The sequence below is a fragment of the Balaenoptera ricei genome, chromosome 10 (assembly GCF_028023285.1).
Source record: "Balaenoptera ricei isolate mBalRic1 chromosome 10, mBalRic1.hap2, whole genome shotgun sequence".
In the NCBI taxonomy this organism is placed as follows: Eukaryota; Metazoa; Chordata; class Mammalia; order Artiodactyla; family Balaenopteridae; genus Balaenoptera; species Balaenoptera ricei.
This window is the reverse complement of record NC_082648.1, coordinates 99,582,287-99,597,139: the sequence shown is the minus strand read 5'-3', so window position 1 is coordinate 99,597,139 and position 14,853 is coordinate 99,582,287. Positions and strand designations below refer to the sequence as shown.

The 14,853-nt window shown below is 47.5% G+C and overlaps 1 protein-coding gene across 1 annotated transcript in view; it reads right to left on the bottom strand.

The window, feature by feature from the left end:
* SREBF2 (sterol regulatory element binding transcription factor 2) overlaps positions 1-14,760 on the bottom strand; it is a 59,975-nt gene extending 45,215 nt beyond the window's left edge. The window contains exon 1 of the mRNA XM_059937088.1: positions 14,508-14,760. Within this exon, the coding sequence (XP_059793071.1) occupies positions 14,508-14,595 (88 nt within the window). The 5' untranslated portion in view covers positions 14,596-14,760. The remainder of the gene's footprint in view (positions 1-14,507) is intronic.
* Positions 14,761-14,853: the final 93 nt, after the last annotated feature.

The window sequence follows — 14,853 nt, the reverse complement described above, 5'->3', positions numbered from 1 at the left end:
GCATTCCCCTTGAATCCAGCCTGGTCATCCTGCTGTTTTTCTCAATAATGCTAATAAATCTTTGGTATGTGCTGATGATATATTAGTATAAGAGCATGTTTTTAACCTTAAAAAATTGTATTTTGCCATATTACATACAGTAAGATATATTTTTTTAATGCTTTTCTTTTTTTTTAATTAATTAATTAATTAATTTTTGGCTGCATTGGGTCTTCATTGCTGCACGCAGGCTTCCTCTAGTTGTGAGAGTGGGGGCTACTCTTCGTTGCGGTGTGCGGGCTTCTAATTGCGGTGGCTTCTCTTGTTGCAGAGCACGGGCTCTAGGCAAGCGGGTTTCAGTAATTGTGGCACGCGGGCTCAGTAGTTATGGCTCGTGGGCTCTAGAGCACAGGCTCAGTAGTTGTGGCGCATGGGCTTAGCTGCTCCGTGGCATGTGGGATCTTCCCGGAGCAGGGCTCGAACCCATGTCCCCTGCCTTGGCAGGCAGATTCTCAACCAGTGCGCCACCAGGGAAGCCTTTTAATGCTTTTCTTATATCTTGTGTTCTACAAGCACCTAGACAAAATCTTCCACTCCCCTGTACCTCTCCAGGCACTAAGCACTCTGGTAGTTAAAAAAACTGGCATCGATTCACTGAGATGCCCTCAAATGCAACCTTCATGCAATCTATAAAAATGGCAAACATGCTTTCTGAACCAAAACTGGAAGGGACACCATCTCACAATGGGACAAGAAATTTTTGAAATTTGGATTACCCTGGAAAATCTGGACAAATTTATGCAATTTCTGCAAAGCTTCCACTTTTGGTGAAGTAGGTATGTAAATGCAAGAGGTTTTAAATGTGTTGAACACCTACTGTGTGCTGGCCCACAGAGATGATAAAACACCCCTTGGCCACAAGGAGTTTGTGAAAGTGACAAATCTGGTCTGTGGTGACTATCACAGCAGACAAGGAGGACAGAGGGGATACGAGAAAATCACTGACTCCAGCAGGTCGAGCAGCTTCCTGAAGAAGCGGGACTGAAGGCGGATCAGGATGCAAGGTGAATTCCAGGCCCGGGGACTCCCATAAGCCAAGGCTTGCAGGCCTGAGCTGCATGACGGGCAGCTGGAGTGCACCAGGCTGGGCAGGTAGTCAGGACCAGATCATGAAGGGATCTGCAGCTCATGGTAATGAACTTGGTCTTTCTCCTTATTAAAGAAGGAAAGGCCACAGCGAGTTGTCCAACAATGCTCTAGGAAGGGAAGCCCTGCAGCTCAGCAGCTGCTCACTCTGGTTTGTACAGGGGCTGCTGACCTGCCCAAAGTCCCCAGACATCATGAGCTCATTAAGACTCATTCTGAGCCAAAACTTAGGGCTAAATTCTGACTTGAGAGGAGAATATCAAAGTAGCTAAAACAAAAACTAGGATAACTTCATCAACTGAGGGAGAGACTCTTCTGAAAATCAATTAAAAGTTCTGGTTATGTATGAAAACTGGGAAACAGGCCACTTATCTCTTAGGGACTGTGTGAAGGAAGTGTGGCAAAGAATCATATTAAAGAAGAAAAGCAGGAGGTCAAAAAGGTAAACCAAGACTTAACTGGAAGGCCAAACAGCATGGGGATTCCCAAGTTTAAATTCAAAGAGAACTGGCTGTGGAATCAGCAGGACTGGGTTGTGAATCTAGTAATGTAATTGCTGTGCTGCCTTTGGAAAATTCATTACTCTCCCTGAGACTGCTTGTTTACTTATAAATATGGGAATAATCCAAACTCCAATGGGTGCATATTAATATACAGAAATATGTCCAGCACGTAATAAAATGTATTTGACTTTTTCACAGTTTCTTTTTTATCGTAACATTTGAAAAAGGGACATCTCCAGGTTAGATTCCAATTTAACCTCTGAATAAAAGCCAATGGTCACATTACTGATGTTTAAAAGCAAAAACAACTCAGTGACAAAGCTAATAAAACTTATTTTCTAATTAGAAATCAAATTTATAGTTCATATTTTATTTAAATGCACAGAAGGTGGTTATGACTAAAATTAATTTCATATTGATTCTATGTGAACAACATGACAATAGCTATCACTGATACCTACTTAGTACTTTACACAAACCCAGATGCTAGTATTATTATTCTACTTTACACGTGAGGAAAATAAGGTTCAGAGAAGTTAAACTACTTTCCCAAGCCTCTCATGTAAGCTACAAAGTGGCTGAGCTGAGACCTGAATTTATATCTGTATTTAGGTTTGTCTGAGTCTCCCCTCTATGCACTCTATCTTCCCCTACAAAACAAACATTTCTTGGATTTTACAACTTGGGAGAAAGATGCAAGACAGACCTGGAGTGACAGTAAAGTACGGGGAATCTGGGTGTGTGTGGAGGGGGGCACTTAATGTAATCCATCTCGTTACTCTCAATATTAAGTTCAATGTTAATGGAAGAAGATTCATCTCAGGGCAACACCCATGTAACTGACTCATGGGGGAGTAGAGGAGAGAGATTTTTGCCTGACTACATTTTGCAAGTATACCTTCCTCCCAAATTATTAAATTATTCTCCAAATGAGACCTTCTGCCTTGACAAGATGCTCCTTTCTAGAACACCTCTCTTTCTTCAAATAAATAACAAATCAATAAAGACACATCCCTTAAGACGTGCATTCAACAAACATTAACTTAGCCAACCATGTGCCAGACACAAAACTGAACACCTTCAAGAGGCACATGTTCTGGCAAAGAAACCCTGTGTAAACATTTGCCAGGGCCAGCTGCTGAGTGATGGGATGAAAAACGGCACATGATGCAAGAGGAACCTGTTGGGAGTATGTTGCTTAAAAAGCTTCTGTTGTGGATTTTTACTGAGATTTATCTCATGTTTGTGTGTGAGTATGGGTGTATTTATAGACAAAGTTTAAATGTGATTTCTTTTTCTTTACTAGAAAAGAACTTCATTAGCAGTGTCACTCAGTTGTAAGTCGTGCCACGTGGCATGCGGGATCTTAGTTCCCTGACTAGGGATTGAACCTGAGCCCCATGTATTAGAAGGACAGAGTCTTAACCACTGGACCGCCGGGGTAGTCCCCAGTTGTTTCTGCTTTTAACACCTTGCTAGCAGTTCCACACATCCCGGTATACAATTCAAATCACCCTGTGAGGTAGCTTCGAGCACTCTTTTAAATGAGTTACTCTATGCACAGCACTTAGAACAGTGCCTGGCACAGAAGCGCCTGGAAGTGGTGATGGTGGTGGGGCTTGTTACACAGGAAGAAACAAGTCCAAGTCCAAGTCCAAAGAGGGGGTGCGAGGCAGGTGAGTCAGCGAGCGGCAGGCTGGGGCAGGAGCCTCCTCCACCCTCGCCCAGGCCCGGTGCTCTTTCCGCAGGCACCCTGCTCCAGAAGTCGCCCCAACAAGCACATTGGGGGGCTTCCTCTCAGGAGTCCCTCCACCCCTGGGGCTGCCCCACCTCACAGCTACTGGGCTCTAGAATGTCCCCACCCATGCGACAGCCCCACCCTGTGTCCTGGCCGGGAATCCAGGCCTCCAGCCCTTACCCAACACCAAATTAAAGGCATCAGATTTGTTGACACTCCCTGTTTGAAAGGTTGTCCATCTTATTCCATTTATTACTTTGAAATGCTTGCTTTTAGAAAGAGATCAAGAACAGACTTTGAGAACAACAATTAAGAAGAAAAAACTCAAGCCAATTACTAGCAGTAATAATAAAAATAGTACAGTAATTGTTCATGTTTCCTGAGCTCTTACCATGTGTCAGCAATTACATTAAGCACTTCACACAGATTTCATCACTTAATCTCCACAACACTTTGAGATGGATGCCATTATCACCTCCACTTGACACACAAGGAAGATGAGGCACAGAGAGCTTAAGTAACTTGTCTAATGTCACACAGTCAGCAGGTGGCAGAGCTGGGATTCAGGGTCAAGCTCTTAGCCACCACACTGGACATATGCTTCGTTTCTATTATTGCATAGATGTCACCAGACAGAGCCTGGCATCAGAAAGATGCTCAGTAGGAGCCTCGTTCTCGAATGAGAACGAATACCCCCAGCTGGGGAAGGGAAGGAGTGTCTTCCCAGGTGTCCTGTAGCTCCCAACTCTTCGTCTGCTCCCACCCGCATCGCACTGTTCTCCCTTTCACTCTCCTGGAACAAGAGACTAAAAGTTGAGCAACAGACAGAGTAAAACTCCAAGGAACGCTCCCGCACAATCCTGTTCGAGGGCCTGGCGTTGCACAATGCCAGGTGACCGAGTGTCCACAAAGTCTGGCAAAAGCCACTTCTTCACCTGAACTGTCCTCCTGCGGGTAGAGTCTCCAGAGCTGGGGATCTCAACCTTTTTCAGTCCTTAAAGCATTCAGGCAAAAGTGAAAGACCCCCAACGACTCACCAACGTACCCTTCCATTCATTACCACACCCCCAAATCTCCCTCAGACTAAGGACAAAAATAATACTTGCAAAGCAGGTTATTAAATCATGCTACAAACAGCCACCCAGCACGCGCATACACCGTGCACTGCAGTGCCGGGAGTGGGACCCAGCAGAGCGGAAGGACTCCGAAGTGTTGTTTCCCTTCCCACCCCTCAACCTCACAGGGAAGATGGAGAAATCCAACCAACTCCACACACTATGACAAGGGCGAGAACAGACAGGTGCCTCACAAAGAAAGGGCTGTCAAGAGGGCAGAGAGAGGACCGACCCATCCTGGCAGGCAGTGAAAGCGGAGCCTACAAGAGTGAAGAGACTTTCATGAGTTAGAGAGGGAGGCGTGTTGCAGGCAAAGGAAACAGTCTGAGCAAAACCACAGCACCAGGAAATGTCCTGGAAGGAGATGCAGCGGACAGCACATGGAACAGAGTGGAGAGGTGGAGCTGCTTACACTTAAGTTGTGAAAGCCCTTAACGGCGCCATACACCATAGCACAGAAAACACAGTGGACATCTGCAACTTTTCTTTTGTCTGTCATCCTTCAACCCGACCCTCCCATCAGCACCCTGATCTTCCTTTTGGAGAACGCCCACTGGGTGGTCTTGGTGGTAAGGCTTCCTGCCAGTCGGCTCTGATGAATGCATGATCCCACCAGGAACAAGACTCTTGCAGGAATGACCCCAGGAAGCAGAGACAAGGTAGAGATCACTGAGGCAGCGCGGCCCTAAACAGGTTGCTCCAGGCTATCCTCAGCTGGACTCTGCTGCTGAGCCCCTTGGCTCCAGCCCATTTTCCAAGTCTGACTCTCCAGGTTTTCTGATCAGTCCGTGATTCTGATCCTTCCAATAAACTCCTTTTCTGTTTGAGCTAGCCAGAGGCAGCTTCTGCTGCTTATCACCAGGCCTCCTGACTGACACAGGACACACTGAAGCAGGAGAGGGACCTGATCAAAGCTGTGTTTGAGGAAGACAACAAACAGCAGTCATCAAGAGTATAGCCTGCAAATCACCCGAGCACGGTGGCCAAGCCTTTCAAAGTGGCTGTACCCTGGCGGGGCTCTTAGGCACATTAAAGTTTGAGACCCTCTGTTCTACACTGTACTATGGCCACACTGAATCACATATGCCCAGAACATGCCAAATTATTCCCAACTTTGGTCCAGCTCTGTCAAAATGAACATCTTGCCTTTCCAAATTCTCTAAAATGCTGTTCACTCACCCTTCACAACTCAGCTCAAATGCCAAAGTCTCTGTGAAGATTTTCCTACTTCCCTTCCTTAGTGCTCCAAAAACTTGGAGTTTATTTCTCTGTTCTGGCCTCTTCTGCATTTTGCTTTGTATTCTGACTGGCTGCTTAGATGTCAGCTCCGTGAAAGTTGGGACTGTTTCATTCATCTCTAACACCCCAGAGTCTAGTGATGTGCTGCGAATGTAGTGGATATTCCCGCTGAACTGGAATGAACAAAATTTTAATTAAGTCAAAAAATTTTAAAGCAAACTTCTGACCAGAACAGGGGCTCCTGGACAGGCTTCCTGAGTCAGGGCATCTCCCACCTCATTCCCACAGGGCAGGGAAGAGTACAGGAGCCCATGTCAGAAGGCCCAAGTTCAACTCCTGACTCCACTTCATGAGCCCAGTAAACCTTGGGCAAATCATTTTATCTGTCTCTATGTCTTCATCTGCAAAATGGATATAAATGGATATAAAAATCAAGCGCCTCATAGCACTGTTAGGAAGACAAATGTATCAGAAGGACTTCTATAAAGTGTAAGGCCTCGTAGGAATGTTCACACTTAGGAAGAAGCATTATTTCCACTTGTTGCTATGGGATGGTGAGGGCCTGAGCCAAGACGACACCAGTTTAACAAGGCAGTTCCACATCTGGTTCAGCAGCCGGAGGAATTTCATCACTGTTCCAAACTAGACCCTGAACCCAACAGACCAGATGCAGAAGCCAGATTATAAGGGACATTTAGACATGTATTCATTAGCAATTCCAAAGGCCTGAGAGATGCAGAAAGAGTTCTGTTTTCCAGTTTCCAAGCCCTTCAATGGTTTAGGATTAGTTTCTAAATAGAGGTTCCCCAGAGAGCCTTACTTTGAGGCCCAGGCTCTGGGATCTGCTACTCTTTAAAATATTCCATCATGTCAACAAAGTTTAACCCTTGAGGCTTGTGGTCCGGAAGTGGAACACTTTACCCTGTTCTGTGACTGCTCCTTTGTGTCCCATCCACCACCCCACGAAAGCCCTTTCAAAAGGAAAAGAACAAACATTCCAAAACTGTATTCTAAAAAACGGCCCTTGGTCCTAAGAGTCAACTTGCAAATTGTAGTTCCTCATTCATTCTCAGATAGAGTCAAAGAGAATGTTATTTTCTGCCCTCTTCCTTTTATGTGCTGTAGCTCACTCAAGTCTTACAACACCTGTGATGCAGACATCCCCACTCCCCACCCCACAGCAGAAACTAAGGCTTAGATAAGTGCTGCAGGACCCAGGGGAAGTCACTTGAAGTGCCCAGCTCAGGGCAGACCCTTCCTGATAAACACATGTGGTCTGAATGTGTACCTGAGCAGAGGATCCTGGGACTCTCCAGCCTCAGCCCACCACTCCACCTTGTGTTCACAACTCTGAAGCCCGCTACACCAGATGGGGATTTGGCATGGAGAAGAGGAAAAGCACATGGGTTTTGGAGTTGGACTTATGTGAACCGAGGTCACCATTTTACGACTTACTAGTTGTGATCTGGGTCTCAGTTTCTTCATCTGTAACACACCGTGTAATTGGAGAAAAAATAAAGAGCAAAAGACAATGTAGGTAAAGGGCCACACACACTGTGTGAGGAGAGGGACCTTGCTTACCCTGCTAGTGCTGTACCCAGAGCCCAGCACAAAACAGGCCCTCTGTAAGGGTCTTAACTTCAGGTCTAACCAGACACGGTGCTGGGCACGTAGCGGGTGCTGCCTACAAGTGTGATTTCAAAACCTGATGAAGGATGGAAAAGTAGCAGTGACTGCAGAGACAGTCAGTAATTAATAAAGAACAAGACAGTCACCTTCACCTAGAGAAATGATGCACCTCAGGATAAATGATAGTACACCTGTAGGATCAAGATGAAATGGTCCCATTTTCGTTATCAAATACAGTGTATGTCTGTAAGAAGAATCACACAATGGAAAACAGCAATCACAAGTCAATTTCAGTCCTGCCCAACAAATAATCACAGAAAGCCCACCCAACTAGCTCAGAAAAACTACCACGATTGACTTTTAAAAGTTCAAAGGAAAGTATTGTGAGAAGTGAGGCTTTTCATAACAAAAGGGCATTTCCTAAAATGTCTGCAGATGTTGGTGAAAGGTGGTCTGAAGAGAATTAGAATGAAAAGAATCAACTTCCAGAACACTATTTATAGGAATGGAGAGCCCCAAAGAATTTTTATGCGAGGATGAAGGATGCACTGAAATTCTGGGGCAGCAAGGGCTGCCACCAAGACACCAAGAAAAGGAACCCAGACAGAAGAGTCCCACTGAAACAATGTAAAGCAAGAAGTCATTTTTCAAGTCCCCCAAGGCAGAGGGCTGAAAATAAGGAACTGCTGTACCTTCAGGAGCAATTTTTAAAGTATAGAGAGCAAGCAAACCAGACAAAGGATCACTCCAAGAAACCAAAGGCAGCAGAGGAGTAAAACAGTCGCAACCACTAGGGTCCTGGGCAAGCAAAGGCAACATCAGAGGCACAGGAAGGGACTGCTCAGAAAGCTGGTGGCTGCCCACTGACTGTCCAGTGGTCTCAAGTATAGAAAAGAAATATGAGGAACCAGGAGGCCAGGACAGAGGGGTCTACACATGTGCACTGTTGGGGGGCTGGGGCAGCGTCAGCCCTAAACCGGCATACAGGCGGCAAAGAGACAGGCAGAATAAGGGACTAGAGTTCCAGACTCTAACCGGAAGCTGAGAAGGACAGGCCCTCTCCTCCACACTGGTGGGGGAGTAAACTGGTACCTCCAGTGCGGAGAGCAGTTTGACAGGATCTATCAAAACCACAAATGAGCCAGAAGAGAATGTTAGTTCCTGCCCCTTCCTTTCATATGTTTTATCTCATTTGACTCTTACAGCACCTATGGTGTAGATATCACCACCCCACCCTGACACAGCAAACCCACTTCTCGTCATTTATCCTACTCCAACACCTGCATATGTGTGAAATGATGAATTTACACAGCTATTCGCCACAGCATGTTTTTCATAGTGAGACTGGAAACACCCTCAAATGTCCATCAAAAAGGGACTGGATGAATGAATTACAGTGCATCATACAATGGAAAACCATGCAGCAGTGAAAAAGACTGGAAAGATCTCTAAGATACATTGTTAAGTGAAAAAAAAAAAGGGTAAGCTGCAGAAGAACACAGCTTATAGCATATTATTTGCGAAAAATAAAAAGGGGGGCAAAAATGAAAATCCATACTTGTTATTTGCTTCTATTTGCATTAAGTTTTGAAGGATGTAAAAGAAACTAAAAAATTAATAACTTGGGGTTGTGGGCCCTAAGCAGATGGTGACAGGGCTGGGGGCAAGACTTTTCACAGTACCCTTTCATACTTTTTATTTTGCCATATGAATGTATCACCTTTTTGAAAAAATTAAAATATTTTCCAAGTGGTAAGTTCCAATCACCACAGTAATTTATAACACTGGAAAAGTTTTAAAAAATGAAAGGGCTACAGCTGGCAGTGAGTAAGAGCTGTCACCCAGCTCTTGACTTGAAGAGTCCTTGATGAGAAACACGCACCAACGAACTAACTCCAAAGTGATCTGCTCATCTGTGTTCAGGGCAACAGTACTTATGTTAATGAAAAACTGCAAATGATGCAAATGTTCCACAGGGACATGGATAGGTATTCACCCCCTCAGATGAATTACACTGGATCACAGGCAACTATACCTCAACTGTTTCAACATACAGCAACCTGTAAGTGAAAATGCTGTAACATTTCATGTGCACGCTAATAAAGTTCAGACAAGAATCCAGCAGGATAGACAAGTTGATATTCAGGGAGCGCTATCTGAATAAAGTTGCTTAAGAACTTCTTTTTTAAATTGTGAAATTGAGGAAAGAAAAGATCTATTCGATATAGGGGCAAAAATACACTTTTTAAAAAATGCCAAGAAAAAATGCCAAGACCTGAGCTGACTATGAGAATGACAGAAAAGACTGACATGAGAGGCAGGCTGACTATGAGAATGACAGAAAAGACTGACATGAGAGGCAGGCAGCGCTCAAGAACATTGGGCCAAAGGCCCAGGTGTGAATGCAACAACGTTTGTCAAGGGCGAAACCAAACAGAGCCAGGAAGAAGGGGAAACCCTGGGAGCCTGGTTCAGTGGTCTGTGCAACCCTAGAAGATGTATCCCACGACATGGAACCGGATGAGGCCAGGCACTAAAAACTGGCAGAAAATAAATAAGCTAAGAGCAGCAGCAGCTCTTTCCAGCCTAACACTAGCAATAGGGATATATATTCTAGTGTCAAGAGAAAGCTCACATCTTCAAAAAGGGGTAAAAAGTAGATCTATGCTTCACCTCACTGAGCAGTTTTTCCGAAGTACGACTCACTGGAGAAACATGCAGCCAGTTTCTACCCGTCTCCTCACCTCCCCGCCAGCGGTGTGCTGGCCACACCCTCCCCGACACCAGGCTGGCCACTCCAATCTTCCCAGTGATGTGCACACCTCGACTAGGGGCCCACCCAACACCTCAACCTGAAGTGCCTTCCTTTCCTCGTTAGACACACCTTTACAGAGCGCCTCTTCAGTGCCAGACGGAACTGACTGCTGGGAGAAGCCAGCAGAGGCCCAAGCCAGCGCCACGCAAAGGCTCAGGAACAGCAAGTTACTCTGCAGCCTAGGGTACAGGGTGGGCTACCAGCAGGAGGGCTGCATGAATGCAGGTATCTGACTTTGTGAGCCCCTCAGAGCCCACCAAGCAGGGGCAGTGACAGACAGCTCAGCCCATCAGTGGACACCATCGTGGAGTTCAGAGCACCGAGGACAAAGACAAGAGCCCACAAGTTTTCAGGGAAAACATGTCACACACAGAGGGTCAGGAATCAAAATGGTATCAGATTTCTCAACTACTGGAAGCTAGAAAACAATGAGGCTATGCCTTCAACCTAAAATTCTAAACCCACCCAAACTATCAAATTGGAGACGTCAGAATAAAGATATTTTTAGAGAGGTAAAGCCCCCCAAATTTACCTCTAAAGTACACTTCCTTAGGAAGCTACTGGAGGATGTGCTCCATCAAAACAAGGGAGTAAAAAAAAAACAAGAACTAGGGAACAAGGGCTTCAACATAGCCCCCGACCCCGGGTGATGGTTAAGGGTAGACCCAGGATAAGTGCGAAACAGCAGACCTAGACAACCATCAGATGGGGCAAAAAGAGGGAAGGCTCCAGAAGAGACATCAACAAGGGCAATAAAAGGAACTGACCACCAAATTGAGTTTCTGTCACAAGATTTAAGGCTGCATTAGTTACGGGAACATGGAAAGTAAGCAAGTGAATAAATGGGGCTACTATGAGCGCTAGGAAAAAACAAACAGCAACAAAAACCATAGAGGATCTACCCAAGAGAAAAGAAAACATATGTCCACAGAAAAACCTGTACCCGAATGCTCACAGCAGCTTCATTTATAACAGCCAAAAAGCGGAAACAACCTAAATGTCCAACAACTGATGAATGGATAAACAAAACATGGTGTATCCATATAAGGGAACACCGTGCTACAACACGGATGAACCTCAACGTTATGCTAAGTGAAGAAAGCCACATATTGTATGACTGCATTTATATGAAATGTCCAGAACAGGCAAATCCATGAGGACATAAAGTAAATTAGCTCACTGCAAAGTTTCTTCAAACTTCTCCACGGAGAACAGCTGCCTCTACTGGTCCACCACCCGCTCACTCCTGGCTTCGTTCTGGTCTACCTAGCCTCGGACCACTTCATCTGACTGCTGTGTCAAAGCTGGACCTCCTAAATGCCAAATCCCATGAGTCCCTTCATGGCCTTGTCATCCTTGCTGTCTTCTGCAGCACCATCTCCATCATCCACTAACTGCTCCTCAAAAAGCTCACTTCCGCTTAGGTTATTATGTTTCCCTCACCTGATTTGACGTCCGGTTCCATCGTCTCCTCTCACCTCTATCCTCAACTCATCAATATGGGTGGGTGACTAGTCCTCAATCTCCATCCCCAGTTTTAACCTTCTCCTATCTGCCTCCCATTTCCTACTAGCACCTCAATTTCCGTCCATTTAAGACAAATTTTCATCACCTCCCCAAACCAGCTCTTCCTGCTGGCTTCTGAGCCCTCCCAATGCCCAGGATCAAAGCCTTAATGGGATCTTAGAATTCCACCTCTGCTCTGCCTTCAGGGCCAAGTTTCACTGAGGCCATGTCCTGTCACATCCAGCACCTTGCACAATGGCCACTTCTTATCCCCATCCCATCACCCTCTTAGGATCACCACCTCACACCCACATGGCTGCCTCCTAGAGGCTGGCATGCGCTCTTGAGGTGGCACATACCCGCTCTCCCCCACTACCCACAGCGTCTCTTCTTCCTCACCCAACCAGCTCCTAGAAGCATCTGGGCTGGCCAGCTCTGACCTAACCCAACACCAAGGGCTGAGTCTAGTATAACTTAGAATCCTGCCTAGCTCAAGGTCCCTGGATTCATTCAGGCATTCCACAAATATTTAATTCTAGGTGAAAGAAACAAAATGAAGGCCCTGGCCCTCATGGGGCTGATGTTCTGGAGGGAGATGGATGGGTAAGTTTTCAGGGATATTTGTGCCTGCAGACCACTGGCCTTCAGCCCACCCAACCCTTCTTTCCTCTAAGACCCAGGTCCAGGGCCATCTCCTTGGTGTGGTCTTCCCGGTAAGTCAGCCTTTACCAAGCTCCCTCCACGCTTACTTTCACTAACTGCTCTGCATAACAGTGAGCTGTTCTATACTCAGCACTACAGTTTTATTATTATTCATCTCAAGCTCCACAAAGCCATAAAATTCTATCTTTCCTATCTTTTCATGTTCCCTACAGCTCAGAAACTACAGCTGGCACTTGAATACTTGTTGACCAGTGAAGACAGGGAGCCATTTTCCCCCAAATCCAATATGGAGCCCTGTGAAGTCACGGAACCACTGTGGTAGTTTCCACAACATACATATTACTCAGAAATCTATAGGGATAAGTTTAATACTTAACCACCAGGTACTTTAACACATTACAAATTAAGACAAGTAAGAATCAGTTTTGGAATGGGAATGCAAAATGCACATGAATTTCTTTGTGTGAGGTTGCTAGTAGGCAGCTTTGGACATGCTCCTTACTGGCTGTGTAACCTTGGGTAAGTTAATGCACTGCCTTGAGCCTCAGTTTCAGGATCTATGAAGAAAGGATGAACGTAGTATAACAAGCAGTCTCTACCTGATGGAAATTGTTAAGGATTGAGAACATTAATGTGCAATGACTGCTTAACACGGTGCCTGGCACATAAGTACTCAAAACATGTTAGCTGCCCTTAAGTTCCAAGAACCTCCCTCCCCCATTTGTCAACACATTTCTGTATTTCTGAGCACTCAGTGGAAAAGTCTGTAGTTAGACTTGGAGCGTCATTTAAGGGTCTTACCACACTGCCTGGATGACCAAAATCAGAAAGTAAAGTCAGGCCAAGGGGTGAAATGTTACAGAAGCAAAATGGAAAACGGATTCTTTTCAATTAGCTGTTGCCACTATCTCTTCCCCTGGAAGAGAATCTTCTGCTGCCTCGGTTTCCTCATCTGTATAATGAGATTGTAGTCATCATACCTGCCTGCAAGGCTGTAGTGAGATCTTGGACATGAAAGCACTTTGTAAACTCAAGAGCACAATGCACCTGAGTTACTGATTAAGAGTATGGGTTCTGGACAATCTAAAATGAGTGACCTTAAACAAGTTAACATCTTCTGGCCTCAGTCTCCTGTAGAATGGGAGCAAAAAGAGTATCTATCTCAAGGGACTGTAGTAAGGAATAAGTGAAACAATTTAAGCGTTTGGGGCCTAGAATATCAGAAGAGCCCACCTATTCAGAGTTATTATTATGATGACTAACCTATTCACTGGACTCCTCGCCCCCAAGGAGCAGGTGAAAGCCTGATGGAGCAGCGACACCAACACTGGCCCAGGAACTGTGCTCCGTAACCAGCTGGGTGACCTTGGGCAAGTCGCTGACCCTCTCCAAACTTTGGGTTCTGTGATCACAAAATGATCCCTGTGCTCCTACCAGCTCTTCCTCTCCGCTGTTAAGGTCGCCGGAACAAAGGCCACCCGCTCCCCAGCCTGTCCCCGAGGGGCCACAACTCAAAATTCCTGCTGCTCAACTCCCTTTGCAGCGCGACAGCAGAAGCGCCCGGGTCTCTATCCCGGAGAGATGCGTCCGCACTCCGCCGCCACCGCTCGCTTCATCAGCTACTTGCTTCTGCAGCCGCTCGCTGCCCAAAGTTTTCCCAAGCGCCAGGAGACTCGGCCGTGTTTCAACCCCGGGAAGACCAGGGGTGAGGGCGCGGAGCCTGGGGTCCCGGCCCGGGGAATCCCAAAGCCGCCCACGCTGCCGGGAGTGGAGTGACAGGTGCGACGCGGAGCCACTGGGCGGGCAAGCGTGACCTCGCACCGCGCGTGTAGGAGCGCGAAGGAGGCAGCGGCCGCGCGCTCTCCTCTGGCTGCTCCCGCCAGGCCCCCGCGACGCCCACGGCTCCGCGTTCCCGGCCCCACGACCCTCGCTGCGCTTCCGGACACGAGGCGCCCCGGAGCAGATCCCGCGGCCTGCCCGAGCGGAACGGCCGGGCGGGGCTCAAACCCGCAGCGCCCGGAAGGGTTGGGGACAGCCGGGTCGACCGCGCCTGCCGGGTCTTCCCGCGCGAGACGGGGCTGCCGGGGGGTGGGCGCACGCGCACCCGCGCGCGCCGCCGTAACCCCTTCCTCCCCGCTCGCCCCCGCACTCCCACCCACCCACCCACCACTCACCGTCGATGTCCCCCAGGGTCAGCTCGTCGCCCAGCTCCGTGAGCGTCTCCATGGTCTCCAGACCGCCCAGCTCTCCGCTCCCGTCCATCGCCCGGCTCGGTGCAGAGGAACCCCTGCCGTCCCGCTCAGGGAGACGCGGGGGCGGTGCCGCCGTCACCGCCCATGACACCCAACAGCCCCCGCCGGGTACCGCCTCACCGGCCGGTGCCAGCCGCCGCCATGTTTGCGCCGCGCGGGCGGGGCGGGGCGGGATTGCCCCGCCCCAACCCGCGCCCTCTGTGGCCCCGCCCCCAGGCCGCGCGCGCTCCCTTGTTTGTTGTCAATAGGACCAGGCTTGTCCTGGCCA